Raw genomic sequence first — 17,301 nt, 5'->3', positions numbered from 1 at the left:
AACTTTTTGCACAGAATGAGGGATTGTGGATTTTGTCCCTCATCATTTGCATTGTAAACAAGTTAGAAAAGGATCTTTTAATGGCCAGTATGAACAGGAGGAATGACTACAGCAAGATTTTGGACACCTGAAAATTGTATTAGGGCATAAAATTGGGACTGAAAAATTGTGAATCTATACTAGACTAAATTGGTGTTTATAATTCCCCTTTATCAGAATGGAAAAGCTATATTACTTACATTAAAAATGTCACTATTGTATTCCAAAGAGAGATACGGCTGTTACTGCAGTAATAATAAACATCACTGTTTTTCTTAAAATTACAGCCTCCAGCAAGACCTGAAGTCCCGACCAGTCAGTCATATCAGTCATAACACAATGGGGAATACCAGTGCTTGCCAGGTGAGCAACCACAGCAAAAGGAATGTCAGAGTATTCATCGCGGAAAAGGCTTTGGAGATGGACGCCTTCATCGCTTCTGAGTCCGATGGTCATGAATCTACACCTCCTGAGGACAAAAAGTTCAAATTCAAGAGTGACATCAAATGCATCCGCGTGCTGGCCTCTCAGACTCAAGAAGTGCCCTGGGAAGCTCATCACTTCCTGTCCGTCTTCGTGGAGGGTGAAGATGATGAAAACATTTGTTCCAAACAAATCCTGCTCAACATGGCTTTGAGTGCTCCAATTACTGTGCTGCTCTATGATGTGTAGAATATCACATTTGACCATCTATCTATTATTCTCTGCACACATACAGTCAATGATAAAGTAGAATATTGCATTATTTCATTGTCACAAGCAGGTCAAAGGTAACTTGTTCACATCCACTGTTGTTGCATTGTCACTGAACCTGAATATGTCAAAATATGGAAGTTGTTAACATGCTGTCAACGTATCTCTCCAATAAAAAGTGCTGGTCAGCTTCACGGCGGTCCTCCTTCCTTTGCATGTGTCATTACATAGTAAAATGAGATTATACGTCCATTTATCCTCACTATTCTTACGTGACTGACCTCTTGTGATCAACCTCTGTTGTCCAGATCTCACGAGGCTGCGGAGGCTTTATTCACGCTGGGATGTCTGTGCTAAATTAGGTGACACGGTGAGAGGTCTGAACCACACACATGGCTGTTTTGAAAAAGAAAAGAAATCTTCATAACACAATTCTTTGTGGCTCAGTCAAAAAGTATATGCACAAAATAAAAAAAATGCAGGCAATCCAGCCAGTTAAAGGTCTGCTTAGGTCTGCATGGTTACTACACTTGATCTATAAATCATCGTCATGTTGAACAGATCTCTAGGAATGGCTGCATGTTATGCAAAGATAAATGATATCTTATCTAATAGCCTTGATCAGTTTTCATTTCCATCATGTGGTTAAGTTAAAGTAATAATAATAATACGCTGACAAATATGACTTTAAATTATGACTGCAAATTTCTTAATCTGACTAATTAGTGCTACTAAATTACTTTAACATTACCTAAACACTGTTAAATATGCCTTGTTAATGCTTCAATATCACAGTCAGCCTCTTATGAGATCCAGAATCCATTGCAAATCAACATGACCAAGCAAAAAAATGTTATGAAACTGGAAATCTGTTTGGATTTTGTAACCAGTCGCTTGCGCACAACTAATAACACTAACAGGATGATAGATGGGAAATTATGTCTTAGTCACAACCCCCCCCGCCCCCCTGACTGAACAGACCCCCATCACACTCTTAACCACCAGACATATTTAACATCAGAGGCGATTCCTGGTAGACGCTAACAGCCTGAGATAATCTACAAAGGAATGGCTCCAAAACAGGAAGTGGAACAACAGGAAATTTGATGTTACAGTTATGGTTTGGGAACATCTTTAGGTAGAAAGGAGTTTTTGCGGTGGAGAGAAGAACTCGCCTGGTGAGTATGAATCTTCATGTGGACAGTTTGTTTTTGAAAAGTTGAGGTCAGTCAAAGAAGAAATCATAACGCTAAAAGTTTTTTAACATAGATGCTTATGTGTGAATTGAGCTCACTATGTTCTACTCATAACTTAATAGACAGTATTTGCTCCAGAGTGTTACATTATATACCTTCCCTCCCAAACTCACAGACATGGGAGCGTCTGTGTTTTTCTATGTCACCTACGTGCTGTGCCTGTGTTTGGGCCTGCTCTGTGTGCTGTGTGTGATCTGCTGGAGCTCACGGTGGCGAGGTGGTTTCTCCTGGGATGGTTCTGCCCTGCAGTTCAACTGGCATCCTGTTCTCATGGTGTCTGGGCTGGTAGTTCTGTATGGCATCGGTAAGTCACTATGTAAATATGACAATCTCTTTATAGCACTACAGAAAACATTTACTGTGGTGATTGTTGCTTGACTCTGTAGCAGTGTTGACACATCATTGCACCTCAAATGTGGCACTGTTTTCTTTTAGTCCCCCTTGTTCAAGCAGTGTATAATCACTTAATTAATGAATAAGACACTATAATGAAGTTGTAAGCAGATATGCAAACATTTCTAAGTGTAAAAACAATAGGTTACACGTATGCTTACAACATATAGCCTCTGTAACCCTTGAATAAATGTCAGTCAAGCCCTTTACCAGCTCAACATCTATCATTTATGGCTCATTTGAGAACCGCTAAAGACCAGAAAATATAACAAAATATTGCCCTTAACGTTTGGAAAAAAGATATTTATTTACAGGTTTTTGTGCACGCTTTTGAACCTCCTGTGCACGTACAGGAAGTGTATGACAATGAAAAGTGAGCAATGTTATGTTCTAAAATGATTGCATATTAAAGAAGATTTCTGGTTATTGATCTTGGTTTTGTTTAGTAATGTAACAACATTTCTCCTTGGTGTCTTAGCTGAAATTATTTTTTTGCTGCAGTTGACTGAGCCTGGAAGCATTTCATCTGCTACTTTATTCATCACTCAGGGAGGATTTTATGATTTTAATAAGACCTCATAAAACTCGTAAAACTGAAAAGAATCTATATAGACATTAAACTCATTATATTTTTCACTGTATGAGTGCATCAGCTTGATGATTTAAATGTCAAATATACATGAAAATAACATCTGACTTCTTAATTTGATCTTAACATGACAACAGCAATATTAAGCAACTATTCAGTCGTTTAAATGAAAAGCAGAAGAAATCAAATGCGCTCTTTATATAAATTATTTCCCAGCTATCCTGAATTATCTTTACCCCTGTGTGTTTGCAGCGGTTGTTGTGTATCGTGTACCGTTCACTTGGAAGCAGAGGAAACACACTTGGAAACTGGTGCATGCTGGGCTTATGCTTTTATCTCTGCTTCTGTCCGTCCTGGGCCTCTGCGCCGTGTTCGACTTCCACAGAAGCTTCCACATCCCGAACCTGTACTCTCTGCACAGCTGGGTGGGCATCTGCACTGTAGTAATGTTTGCATTTCAGGTATGGATGACAGACATTTACACAGTTCTATGAAAATCTCCTATTGCTCTAAAAATATATAACACTAAATCATTGTCTTCTTGTAATTCCACCTGCTGATGGATAGTGGGTCCTTGGCTTGGCTGGCTTCTTGTTTCCTTATCCTCCATTGTGGATCCGTAGCGCCTTAAAGCCTGTCCATATCTGGATTGGAAAAGCAGTCTTGATCCTCAGTCTGACCTCCTGCATCAGTGGTATCAATGAGAAGCTGTTCCTTACACTGTAAGTATCTCATATATAGTAATATCTAACCTGCCTGAAAACAGCCAAAATCACACATAATTTTACACAACATTACAAAAATCATGATGAAGGAGCAGGCATGTTGCAAATCAGTAAATGCCCAAAATGATCCATGCAAGAAACTGAACTTATTAGCTTGATTTTTCTATCTGTTGTAGTAATGGAATCACTGGTGAACCTTACAACTCTCTGCCAGTGGAAGCAAAGTTTGCAAATTCCCTTGGCATCCTCATCGCGGCATTTGGATTGATGGTCTTTGGAATCCTGTCCAAAAACAAATGGCGGCGGCCAGAGACAGACAATGAAAGTGTCCATGTGAGTCATAATAGGTCATCGTGTTGCTGCCCTTTTGGTTTGAATTAATACAGACAGTACAGTTTAGTCATTGTTGCAGTCAGTTTTCTGAAACCTGACGTGTTGCTGGGATACAACATCTTGTTTTGTTCGTTCACAGTCGTTGCATTTCAAGTTTTCTGTATCTGCATTTTAACTTTCTGAATTAATTAATAACTTCATTTCATTTTAATTACAGCTTCTGCTAAATGAAGACGGCGTATGAAAACACCATAAATACTCTCTTCACTGTGGAGAGCCCAGATTATGCAGGTTTTCATTCCAACCAGATGATGACTGTATTGGATTTCACTGATTAACATGAATATAAATAGTAAAAGAAAAGCATGTTTTTTGTCATTTAAAGTTTGACTCATGACTTTCCATGTTGTTATAATGTTGTTTTGATCTACTAGAGAAATAATAGCAGTTACCAGTGTAGTAGATGGATATTTTGATATATTTCTTGTATTTCTAATGTTGAACACTGCACCACTCCTATGGTTTGGTTATGGAGGTTAAGACAATATGAAAGATTGAAAAATTATTGAATAAACTGACAGAAAGCATAATAGATCGAGCCTACAAAGTGTACCAATCATCAATAAAAGAAGCAATAGAATACAGATGCTTCTCACATGCTCACTGTATGACTGTCTCCTGCTTGAGCTTTCTGGATCCTGACTTGATTATTTTTGGATGAGGCCAAGTGCTTCATCCATCTTCGCCACCTTCAGCACAATTCTGTCCAGACACTCAAAGTCGGTCTGCAGCCTCAGCAACTTCAGGTTGAGGTTGAGCCTACAAATCCACTGTCTTAAACCAATCTCTTGATACAGTATTTGGCCCTTACCTTTGCTGTCATTGACCTGCAGACAAGGATTTTATCTGATGGATTAGTTGTGTGTTTTTCATTGACAATAATATTCTAGGTCTCTTTTGTTGTTGTTTTTGATTGTCTTTGTTTTATGTTTTAAATCTATCTATCTATCTATCTATCTATCTATCTATCTATCTATCTATCTATCTATCTATCTATCTATCTATCTATCTATCTATCTTCTTCATTGTCATATAATAATATGTCTGTTTTGTTTTTAAATTACTAAATGATAAAAAAAAACCTACTAAATAACTAAAGCTGCAGTGTTGTTATAGCCTAATGTAATACAGGCTCATACCACAAGAGGTCAGTGTAGTGCAACAGAAAGCTATGAGGAAATTGTACCATCAAGATTCAAATATGTAGTGACAAATTAAATTCCAACGTTGATAAGGGTTGATAAGGGCAATTACATAATTTACATGTAAAAATCACAGCTATTTTTTTTTTGCTATAACTGCACTTTTGCACAGTTTGACATATTCTCATAAATATAACAAATAATAAAAACAATGCCTTTTTTTACTGCCCATCACAAGCTCACTTTCAGTGGTGCAACGTCTGTGCAAAAGGTGTAAACATGTCTGGTATGGAAACCTTTCTAAAAAAAGAGAGAGAGAGAGAGAGAGAGAGAGAGAGAGAGAGAGAGAGAGAGAGAGAGAGAGAGAGAGAGAGGTGTGAAGAGAGCAAATAAAATAAAATAATAGAAAAGAAAAGAAAAGAAAAGAAAAGAAAAGAAAAGAAAAGAAAAGAAAAGAAAAGAAAAGAAAAGAAGTGTTTTTATTGTTGTAGTACCTATCCAGTACTGTAGGAGGCAGTACTATATCTAAGAGCGTCCAGTCGACCCAAATTAAAGGACGAAGAAGACATCCACATCCGGTGAGGTCAACTGTCACAACAACCATCTAGCATAGTAGCTAACAGCAACCCCGATACGACCATTATTTTGTCAAAATGGATGTAAATCAGACGAAACAAGAACATCTACTCGCATTAAAAGGTATTTTACTGTCATTACAACAGCACACACACAGTGTCTTCAGTAGTTTTAGGGGTAAAAACAGACGCGGTAGTTTAATGTTTCAGTGCACTGTTGCTGCAAGATGCTAACAGCGCTAGCCAAGACAGTCTCAGACTATTATCTTGAATTTGGTCATTTACAATCAAGACAGGTGGAAGTTTTAAAGTGTGTTTCTTGACGTTATTGGATTTAAAAGTTGAAATTGAAAGACACCGTCTAACAATATATTCTAGTGAGAATTATGTCATAATATCAGCTTTTGTGTTGTTAGCTCATTTAGCTAAAAGAAACAAGCTAAACGTTGGTTTCCTGATGAGTGAATTAGTGATACTCTAAAAAACTCGTCTTGTCATGTTTGTTAATGTGAATGTCCTTGTTTGTAATCTGCATGTTAATCTTTTCTTGTCGCTGTATAAGCACTTTTACACTCCAAGTCTGTTTCAAGCAGCTATTTAGCAAATAAACTTGATTCTGTTTCTGATGACTTGGTGCCCATTAAAAGCTGTTTTTTATAAGATCAAACATGTAACGTTACTGATCCCAGATCTTTCTCTGGAAACATGGATCCATTATACAAGTGTATTATTTGTTGTTGTGAGCTGACAGCTGGTAAAAATGTACCTGTTAACAATTAACAGACCAGTGAGTCATAGAAATCAAATGACTTTCCAATCTCAAAGACAGTCTGAGATAATCAGGTGCAACTTGTTAAATGTTTAACTATTTTATATACTTGCAATTTCTGGTGGCAATTTATGGCTAACTATGTGTCTCAAAAATAAATCAAATTTTGAGTTGAAACAATAAGACTAGATAATTTAATTGCAGTTCAACAAAGGTCATGTGTGCATTACAGCCAAAGACAACAGCGTACATAACAAATACAGAAGTTACTGACGCTAGGATATGCTCAGTTGTGTTGGAGAGATTATCTTAATACTACAATCATGTGAAAACATCACCACAACAACCACCTTACTGCTGTGCTCAATCACTAACCAATGTCACTTTAATTTGCAGTGATGCGGCTAACAAAACCAACACTCTTCACAAACTTGCCAGTGACGTGTGAAGATCGGGATCTACCAGGTGAGCCTGTCTGCACACATAAAACCAGATTGGACTTGTTTCTCTGTTTCACAGATGTTAAGCAGAAAATAATGTAACTTAAGTTATTGCTGTTTGCATCGTTACCACTAGGTACAAACGAGTTATGATACCCGTATTAGCTATTTAGTGTCCTCTTTACCTGTATTTTTTAATTAATGTTCCATCTTTTACAGTAAGTAGTATCATATGTGGGTATTTACTGACTTGTTATCGCTGTGGATCTGCTGACTTCTACACTTATTTCAGCATCTCTTAGCTTAGATGTGGAAACATCAGTCTGATCAGAGCATCTTGACATAGAAACAGACAAAATCAGATTTGGTCAATTGTTCAACCGTTCAACTGATCAAATGTAGAAACATCAATCACACAGTGGGCTTTGATAATACTTGTGAAACCATTGCAATTCCAACTACCACAGTTTGGTTATCTAACTTCATCAAATAGTTGGTGGATTAGTCATTTGAAGATGCATTATTAGATCACCAAACTTGCATGACTGTGGGAGGAAACCAGTGCACCTGTTAGAAAGTCAAGCAGAAACAGGGAGAGCACGCGATCTTCAAGCAGAAATGACTCAGTCAGCCGAGTCAGGTTCAAACTCTGGATCTTCTTGCTGTGAGGCAACAGTGATAACAACTGAGCTTTTGTGAATAATGTCAATTTATACACCACAGGGCTCAAAGTCATGTTAGAAAAGAAAGAGAAGAAAGGATAACATTAGAATAACAACACTGTGTCTGTAGTATAATCTCTGTCTCAACATTTATTATGTAACATTGATGCTTTTGTTTTGGAGAATATTGAGATTTATTTAGTCGAAGTCTTAGCGTGACAGCTATAAAAGACATCTGTTCTAGATTCTTACTAACAGCCAACTGGGACTTGTCAATGAGGAGATACGGTCTGATGTTAATTAGTCTACATATTGAAAAGATAACTGGTTGTTTTTACGAACAAGTGACAATACAGTGCAATAACTTACAACCAATAAACATAGTCTTAATTATAGGGATGGTGAGTGCTATAAATGTTGGTGCTGTATTAGAGGAAAAAAACTTGTCAATCTAAATATTTATACCAATTATCATCTTCACATTTTTGCATTTGTAGTAATAAGATGATCAGTTATTGTATTGTATCGGCCACAACAAATACATAATTATCTTGCTTTGAACCTTAGTAACTTAGTCTATAATTATCATTATTGTAATTCCATCTCGGTGCATCTCAAGAAAATAGTGCACATTTTCTGTGTTGGGGCATTTCATTCTGTCTGGGCCTCCAGAGCCCTTCTGGTGTCAAAAGCTCATTGTAAATGAACACGCACATGACTCTATGGACATAAGGAACTATTCTCTGGTAGTTATTCCACTGCCAATGTGCACAAATACGAGTCCTGGTGTTGTGGGCTCTGCACGCGCACACAACAGCACCACTGTTGGAAAAAAAAGTCAGAGGCTTAATTTGAAGGCTGGTAGTGAGTTTTGAGAACAGGGGTGACACACACATGTCTGATGATGAGGTGTAGGAGCATAGTATGAGTTAGGTAAAGTATGTTGGGTTCAGTTTATCCTTCTGTGTTCATATTTCTGTAAACTGTGCAAATATTGAAAAAGCTCAGAATAAAAGTAGTAAATCCAGTGTTATCTATTCATAATTGAAGTGATGCTAAAGATGAGTTTGCATAGGAAAATCTTTAGGTAATGATTTTTTCATCAAATAACACATAATGCAGTTTTATGGTCGGTAAAAAATATTTTTGGCAGTTGAATTTTCTCTGTTTACCTTTCATTGGCAGTTATCATCGGACCCTGCAGCCAAGTTTTGCATTCCTTTAATTTGAATTGTGAGATTTTACATGAACACACAACAACAAAGTAGTTTCAAGAACAAGAGTTTTTACCAAACTTCTCCTTTTTTCTAGTGAATTCAGTCTGTGGTTGAATAACACAGCCTGGTTTTGTAAAACTGCTTCAGAACACAAATGTCAAGTTATAAATGCTTTTTCCAAGTATCCATTTCATAATAACGTGAGAGACAAACATACTGTAGGTGGATGGAGACCTTAAGTGGTTTTCTTTACTTCTGCTTTTTGCGTTTCTCAGAGTATTGCTTCTGCTTTTTTGAGTGACTGATGCTCTCTGTGGTTGTGTTAAGATTTACCTAAAGTTCCACTTAAACCATGCAGACAAACTGAAGCAACAAACGTCTATGTTTATGCTGTGTGTATGTTAAAATGTGTATTAGTATAAATATTTATTTGAGGGAGGAATAGCAAATATCTAAATATCATAAACCCTTGTTAGAATGGTCAACACTGTTTTGAAGAGAATCTGCAGTTAAGCTTTAGAGCTATAATCCTTTAGTATTAATGATATAATAAAACTAAAATGTAATAGATCAAAGATGAAGCATCTAGAGTGCAGCTGGCTGTTTCATTTTGACAATTTTAATATTTCTTAAAATTTATTCATCTCTATAGAGGTCAAAATAAATTTTATATTAAAAAGCGACGTAGCAGCCGAAAGCTAAATACAGACAGATTATAATTAAATTATCCTGTTTGATATAAATTTTAAAGTCAGTTTCAGATCCAGTGCACATCTGCATTGTAGATTTACTGTCTCAGTTTCTACTCCCAGATATAGAATAGTCTCTAGTGTTTGTTTTTCCTTCTGGCACAGTACAGCACGGAGCAATGTGTCCGCTGCACTCGTAACTAAACTCCACATAAACCGTAAATCACTCTGACACTTCTAGGTAGCATCACTATTTATATAGGAATAGCAGCGGAGGCAACGCATATCTTACAGTGCACAAAGATTGATTGGTCGAATTTGACAGAAATTCTTTGCTGTCTTCTTCGCTGTCACGATCCATCTTCACAATCTAATCTATTAATCTTATTTTTGTATCAATATCAGTAGAGGTGTTGGTAGGGGCTCATAAACGTGGTCATATGAGTAGTATTATTAATATATGTGAGTGTGTCGAACACAACGTAAGATGCGTGTGGCCATCTGTGTTGGACGGAAAGAAATTTGACACCAGTGAAAAGCCTCAAGGCTCGATCACCTTTGAAACCTGATATTCAAAGGTGCTTTGAATCTCCCAACAGCACACAGAAAATAGTAGAAACACTTTTATAAAACCTTACAGTGTCTGCGTCTATACATCTACACAGTCAGACATGTTACTGTAGTAGTGACCATGATCTTGGCAGTTAATGGAAACTAATTCAGGTTTAATTTTAGTTACAAATTTGACAACAACTCAGCTGGAAATTAATGTAAATGAAATGAAACTGCTTGGAAGGAGACGTTTCTCAAGCTGCGGTTAACTCGTGTAAGATTTGAGGGTCGTGTGGTTGTGTAGGTTCAACATATACAATAAGCAGAATAGACTAGAAAATCTGTTTGACATTGAGTTTACATCCTCTCCAAGTTTTGGGAAATCATCCAGGAGCATAGAATCGTTGTAGAAGTCATAAAATATGCATGCACACCATTTATTTGTTGGTTTAATTGCTCCCATCTGTGACGCAGGTGTTTTGTCATTTCACCGTTTCATCCCGAGCCAGAAATAATTAGCCGTGCGTTGCAAACATTCTGTCGAGTGTTTGCACAGAGCGCCCGGGCTCCCGTCGGAACACGAGCCATATTCATTATGACACGTGTTACATATACATGACACATACTTTGTGTGCTTTTGCCTCCGTAGGGGATTTGTTCGGTCAGCTCATGAGAGAGGACCCCTCCACCATCAAAGAAGCAGAGACATTAATGCTGGGAGAGATGCTTACCTTACCACAGAACTTTGGGTAATAAAAGATTATCTACTGTTCACACTTTAAAGAAGTATTTAGAACTTTATGTGTTGTTTTAAAGCGTCATTCTGACTTTCCCCACATCTTGGCGTTACACAGAAACATTTTCCTCGGTGAGACCTTCTCCAGTTACATAAGTGTGCACAATGACAGCAATCAAGTTGTGAAGGACATACTCGTGAAGGTGCTGTAAACAAGCAAAACATGTGTAGTTTATGATACACTTTTCACCCCTGTTTTTAACTCATTGACTTCCTGTTGTGTGATGTGATCTTTTTTTTACAGGCTGACCTACAGACCAGCTCACAGAGGCTCAACCTCTCTGCGTCAAACTCTGCAGTAGCAGAACTCAAACCCGAATGCTGCATTGATGACGTTATCCACCACGAAGTCAAAGAAATTGGAACACATATGTGTGTGTTCGTTCCTTAAAATACAGTTAAAATACACGCTCCCATAGTTTTGTTGTGGTGCCAAATCGTGCCTCCAAAGGCTAAAGATATGGGGTGCTAATGCTAATGAGTGTTACTAACTAAATCAAGGAAGATCTTACTCTACACAGTCTAATTTTAACCATGATAAATCTTTATTTTGTGTTGTTCCCATTTCCAGCTTAGTTTGTGCGGTCAGTTATACCACTCAGTATGGGGAGAAGCTCTATTTTCGCAAGTTCTTCAAATTCCAGGTGAGTTATATTTGAGTTTGCTCATTAGATGACGGTGTTAAACTCATGTGTTGGCTTGGTAGAGACCTGAGAAATGTCACAGGTCTACAACAGAGCAAACGCAATCACCATCCTCGCTGTGGATTTGGTTTCTTGTAGTCTTCTGCCCTCAGTTTGTGAACTAATCATAGCCTGGCTCCTTTCCCTTTAGTATCATTTCCAGGAATTTCTTCCTTTTTTTAGCTTAGGATTTGCAAATCTTATTAGAAACTGTCTCATTTTTGGATGGAAATATTTCTGCTGAATGGAGCTACAGTGTGAGAAAACTACAGCGTTCAGTTTGCAATCTATTTTCAATCAGGTTTTGAAGCCGCTGGATGTGAAAACAAAGTTCTACAATGCAGAGGTAAGTTAGCCACTCTCAGATATATGGTGCTCATATATCAATATGATGTTCAGCTGTCAGCACACAAAGTCTTTCCACATCAATCTCTCACCTTGTCCTTCTGCAAATAGAATAAATTTATTGTACAGTATGACTTGCAAGCTCTTACTGTAGCATACATAACATGCTTCATATCATGTTTCATTTCATAGTCAGGAGCATTTCCAGATGCTAATACAGACGGTTAGCATGAGAAAGGTCTCTGGAAAACCCTTGTACCTCCAGAAACTAAGAGAAAAACACAACCATACTGAAAAGACTTAAAGGGAAACTTTAGTATTTTTCAACCTGGACTCTATTTTCCTATCTTTTTCTGTCTCAGTGACTAATAGGGACAACAATTTTTGAAACTGATCCAGTATTAAGTGAGAGTGCTTCAGCCAGCAGCTATGAAACAGGCTGCAGTGTAATCCTCAGGGGCAATTGTAGCCCGTTAATGTACAATATGTCCAGTAAAAATACTTGTTTTTGCTACTGACAGGCTCAGATTGTTGCTATAAGTGTCTAACAACATTATGGAAAGAACCATACAAAGAAATAAAACATTTTTCTTTACCTTTTGCTTGATCCGGTCTGTTTGTTATTGTATCTAACCAGGTTTCACTCAAGATGTCTCGTCCTGAAATCTGATTTCGACAACAGCTCAGCTCTTGCGGGATTTCAGAATGAGACTTCTTGAGCGAGACTTTGTTAAGACGCAATAACAAAAAGACTGGATCAAGTGAAAGGTTTTATTTCTCTGTATGGTCCTTTCCATAATGCTGTCAGACATTTATAATAACACTCTGAGCCTGTCAGTGACAAAAACAAACACTTTTAGTGGACGTACATTGATGGGATGCTATTGTTCCAAAGGATTATATTGCAGCCCGTTTCACAGCTGCCGGCTGCAGCACTCTTGCTCAATACTGGACCAGCTTGAAAAATTGTTGTCCCCATTAGTCACTAAGACACAAAAAGATGGGAAAATAGGGTCCAGGTTGAAAAATACCGAAGTTTCCCTTTAAATTCCCTTTAAGCAGTTTACCTTGTTCAACACAAGAGCTGGAGATCAAAGCTTTTCTGGTTAGAGACAACAAGCTTTTTTTTTCCTTTTTCTCATTTTCATACCAGTAGCTTTTTATATTAGAATGCAAATACTCATTGTCTTCATCTTTGGCATGTAACTTCATTTGTTTATTATGTCTTGTATTTTATTTTCTCCATTAGAGTGACCTCAGTTCTGTGGTAATTGTTTCTTCTGTTCTCATCGCTGAACGTTAGCTTCTCTTAATCCTTTTTGGTGCAGCAGACTTTGTCTTTCTGGGGTCAAAAGAAAGGCGCAGTGCAAAAACATGGAAAGAAATGATTGGATATTAAAATGAGTAGATTGGTAAAGATAAAGAAGTGGGAAACCACATTCTTACATTCATAGAAACATGTTAGTCTTTCACATGTACTTTCCATCGTTTGTCTTATACCCTTTCTTTAGATGCCCATGCTTTCTTGCAAACTCTTCTACACAGGGCTTGGACTTTTTAATTGAAGTTTGTGGTGTCAAATTGTGGTGGGTGGGTGGATTGCTTTGATTATACAATATCATCATTGGGGAAATTATCAGTATGCACCATAATTGTTCTCATTGTTCTATATGTAAAGATTTAAATGATCATGTAAGGGTGCAGCTGTGAATGATGTTGCTCAAATGCTTTTTTTTAACTTTTGCATTGCTGAGGTGAAGGTTACAGTGTGAATGAACAGGCCAATTAAGGTCTTATTGTCAGTGATTATAAAACAACAAATGACTTTCCAATCATTGACATTGGAGAGAGACATCTCACAGTTCAGTTAATTAAAAATAATGATTATATGCGATAAAATGTGAGTTTTCAGGTATTGGTTGGAATGGCTTTGCATGGAACAAAGATGCTGAGCTCTGCGATTTAACATTAACCTCATTCAGAACGGTTCATGGTCAGTTCTTACCTTGTGGATTGCAGGCTTGAACTAATCTTTGCTTCACTCTCATTGTATCTCACTGTATAGTAGAGGTTGCATTGAAACGTTGACAAGTCGATTCGCCCGCTATAAAGACCACTGAGTGTTACTTTTCCAAAGCATCAACTAGCTGCCAACAAAAAATGACAATCCTACACTAGCAGCATGTCAGGTTGAATTGATTTGTTAGACACGTCTACAGAATGTGCCCTTTGTTGTTGCTCAAGAACCACACAGACATAAAGAAAGCTTTAAACATTGTTACAAGCAGTTGTAGACACTGTACAATCCATCACACCATCAGTAACAATCATACAAAAGTCCAAACACAAAAACAAAAATACAATCATTTTGTATTTTTGGAGAGAAATCATGTTGTTCAGCCAGGCCTTTCTCTAAAGATTGTGAACAGAAACCAGACAGCTTTATACCTCTCCAGAAGCAAAGCTAAAAACAGTCAGCTCTCCTAAATGGACACTTCTACAAACTGTTACACCGTCTGACAAACAAATATGGTCATATGATGATCCCACAGAGACCACATGGTCAATCAATAACTTCAAACACGACATCCTTCAACTTAGCTTGTCTAAATATCTCATGACCCACACAGTTTCTAAAACAGTAGGCTTAAGGCAAAGATCTCTCTAGCTAACCCTAGAGGTCAGCAAGCAACCCTCAGATAGAAACAGGTTCAAGAGTTCAACTAGACTAGGAGAAGACTTTCTTCACCAACGTGTACACCAGAATGACAATGACATTACATTACATTCAGTTGTAACATATATATACAAAAGATTTATAAAATCATAACCTATTATTCAATTTTGTCTCACACCTTCAATAACTATAACAGAAACAATTATTCTCCAACCAAGGTTAGATATTATTTTAACTATTTAAGTCAAATTATGGTACATTACTTTTCGGTAAAACTAATTTACTTTACTTTTGACTATTAATATCTGCTTTTAGGGACTGTTCAACATAATGATTTTGGTAAAATTGTCCTTATACAGAAGGTATTAGTTATTAAATGTATTGAATTAGAAATATTTCAGAATAGGATGTCATATTGTCAGACGGTGCGTTTACATTGATCTATATATTTGTCCTACGTCTGAAAAAGGAAAACCATAATTCTGAGTGAAAGTATATCCAGAGTGTATTGGGTAGCTGCGTTCGGAGCCTTTTTCAGATTGTTTTTTCTACAATAAACAGATGAAAGTGGCTCAAGAGTAGAGCAGTAATTCAGACTAGAGCTAGACAGACGCAGTAAATCAGTCAAGCTGATAAATGGGCCTATTGCAGCAATTTGAGTATTTGTGTATGTGTCAGCTGATAAGTAATAAGAAATTGCAGTACAGAAATGCCAAACTAGGTTTGAAGTAATTGGGAAGCAGCGTCACCATTGGCTGGTTTCTCCACCTAAAACAAAATAAAAAAACATCATCATTATCAGCATTGTCCTTGAAAACATAGTATCCATTGGGCTATAATTCAGACATGGCTGCTTTGAATAATCTGATTGATTTAAATACAGCTAGTTGATGTTTGACAGATCACTTTGAATGACTTGTCGATTAGTAAAAACCTGAAGTTGTGCAACCCCTACTGTATACTCTGCTGGTCAGCACTTACTACTAACAATGTCCTCAAAGGTACACTGAGCAAACCAAGTAGAATTCAATTTGTGTAATTTAGACTGTTTTATGTTCATCTCCTGGTTGGTAAATGATACTCATTACATGACTCTCACATCACCTAAAGACTAGCTTAAAGCAGTAGGATTGTGCACAAGCCTAACCCCACCTCATATGTAATGGTAAAGTCGATGTGTTGCTCAGTCCGCCTTGGAGATTTTAGAAGTGTACTTGATTGTTAGCAACAAATATAAGTTTGACCCCTGGACTCCCCACTCCAGACAGATGAAGTGTTCCTGGAGGCTCAGATCCAGAACATCACCACCTCACCGATGTTCATGGAGAAGGTCTCTCTAGAGCCCTCCATGATGTACAACGTTACAGAGCTCAACCTGGTCGCAAGTGGAGATGATGGGTAAAAGCTCTTTATTGAGTTCTCTTCTTATTGATACAATTGCAGAAAGATGGCGTTTGGTGGCATTTTAGTGCCGGCTTTACACTGACTCTCACCCGTAATTCTTCCCTACCAGAGAGTCTACATTTGGGAAAATGTCCTACCTGCAGCCCATGGACACACGGCAGTACCTGTACTGTCTCAAGCCAAAGCCGGAGTACGCGGAGAAGGCCGGCGTCATCAAGGGTGTGACGGTGATAGGAAAGCTTGACATCGTATGGAAGACCAATCTCGGGGAGAGGGGGAGGCTACAGACCAGCCAGCTACAAAGAATGGTACTGGAATACTTATTGTTCAAATTGAGGGACTTTGATTGTCAAGTCTCTTATTTTTATTCTCATAATGGTTTGTTACCCTTGTTTGTATTCCAGGCTCCAGGGTATGGCGATATCAGGCTGTCTTTAGAAATGATTCCTGACACCGTTAACCTCGAAGAACCTTTTGATATCATCTGTAAAATCACCAACTGCAGGTGAAAAACCACCTCTATGACACAGCCTTCAATACTATCTAATCAATAATAGACAATATAACTTCTAAAATTCACCCTGATAGCACTAACAGTCTGCTTTTATTTGACCTTTTTGTGGTGAAGTGAAAGAACCATGGACCTAGTGCTGGAGATGTGCAATACCAGGTCGATCCACTGGTGCGGTGTATCAGGGCGACAGCTGGGGAAACTGAGCCCCGGTGCCCTCCTCTCTCTGCCCCTCACACTCCTCTCATCCGTCCAGGGTCTGCAGGTATGAGTTTTAATATCAACGTCTGGTTGATGTCAGTGTGCTGAAATCAAAGGCTGTTCTCGCTCAGTAATGTGATATTTTCACCTTTTTGTTTCAGAGTATTTCCGGATTAAGACTCACAGACACATTTCTGAAGAGGACGTATGAATATGACGACATCGCACAAGTATGTGTGGTCTGCCCGTACACGAGCAACGAGTGCTAGAAATTTTATTGACCTTTTTTTGCATTTTAGATATGAATGGACCAACTGTGGAATTCTGCACATAACGCTGAGATTTCCACTCTTTTTGCAACCTGAGGGGATAATAATGTATTTTAAAATGAATTGTGAATAATATAAATCTCTTTCTTTGAAAATAATGATGTAAATGTGCATAAATGTTAATAAAATCTCTGTAATCTTTGATTTCCTATTGCTTCTAAAAACATATGTCATGTTCTCAATGATGGAGATGATTCTTTGGTTGTTATTAAAAAATACTC

At 37.7% G+C, this 17,301-nt stretch overlaps 2 protein-coding genes across 4 annotated transcripts; both read left to right on the top strand.

The window, feature by feature from the left end:
- The first annotated feature begins 997 nt into the window (after positions 1-997).
- Positions 998-4,935, top strand: LOC122967912 (lysosomal membrane ascorbate-dependent ferrireductase CYB561A3-like). Its single transcript, XM_044332711.1, has 5 exons — positions 998-2,292; positions 3,223-3,431; positions 3,538-3,692; positions 3,872-4,028; positions 4,246-4,935. Exons 1-5 carry the CDS (start codon positions 2,106-2,108, stop codon positions 4,270-4,272), a joined length of 735 nt encoding a protein of 244 aa, XP_044188646.1. The 5' UTR covers positions 998-2,105; the 3' UTR covers positions 4,273-4,935.
- An 845-nt stretch (positions 4,936-5,780) lies between these two features.
- trappc13 (trafficking protein particle complex subunit 13) lies at positions 5,781-17,224 on the top strand. Of its 3 annotated transcripts, XM_044334193.1 has the most exons (14): positions 5,781-5,929; positions 6,971-7,039; positions 10,784-10,883; positions 10,989-11,073; positions 11,175-11,302; positions 11,502-11,574; positions 11,915-11,959; positions 13,208-13,225; positions 15,900-16,033; positions 16,149-16,347; positions 16,444-16,544; positions 16,668-16,815; positions 16,913-16,981; positions 17,051-17,224. In XM_044334193.1, the coding sequence occupies exons 1-14, from the start codon at positions 5,884-5,886 to the stop codon at positions 17,054-17,056; spliced, it is 1,221 nt and encodes a 406-aa protein (XP_044190128.1). In that variant the 5' UTR covers positions 5,781-5,883; the 3' UTR covers positions 17,057-17,224. The 3 variants fall into 3 exon arrangements, with proteins under 3 accessions (XP_044190128.1, XP_044190126.1, XP_044190127.1); XM_044334191.1 differs by having other exon boundaries at positions 16,913-17,224; XM_044334192.1 differs by lacking the exon at positions 13,208-13,225 and having other exon boundaries at positions 16,913-17,224.
- The last annotated feature ends 77 nt before the right edge of the window (positions 17,225-17,301 follow it).

The sequence above is a fragment of the Thunnus albacares genome, chromosome 18 (genome assembly GCF_914725855.1).
Source record: "Thunnus albacares chromosome 18, fThuAlb1.1, whole genome shotgun sequence".
In the NCBI taxonomy this organism is placed as follows: domain Eukaryota; kingdom Metazoa; phylum Chordata; class Actinopteri; order Scombriformes; family Scombridae; genus Thunnus; species Thunnus albacares.
Note: the sequence above shows the minus strand (reverse complement) of the source record. Positions and strands in the feature narration are given on the sequence as shown.

Bases quoted from the DNA above. Each gene is read 5' to 3' on its own strand.
- LOC122967912 (XM_044332711.1), top strand. From the start codon at position 2,106: ATGGGAGCGTCTGTGTTTTTCTATGTCACCTACGTGCTGTGCCTGTGT. The intron at 3,693-3,871 runs GTAAGTATCTCA...TATCTGTTGTAG, and splicing joins GAGAAGCTGTTCCTTACACT to TAATGGAATCACTGGTGAAC. The intron at 4,029-4,245 runs GTGAGTCATAAT...TTTTAATTACAG, and splicing joins CAGACAATGAAAGTGTCCAT to CTTCTGCTAAATGAAGACGG.
- trappc13 (XM_044334191.1), top strand. From the start codon at position 5,884: ATGGATGTAAATCAGACGAAACAAGAACATCTACTCGCATTAAAAG. The intron at 7,040-10,783 runs GTGAGCCTGTCT...TTGCCTCCGTAG, and splicing joins TGAAGATCGGGATCTACCAG to GGGATTTGTTCGGTCAGCTC. The intron at 16,816-16,912 runs GTATGAGTTTTA...TTTTTGTTTCAG, and splicing joins CATCCGTCCAGGGTCTGCAG to AGTATTTCCGGATTAAGACT.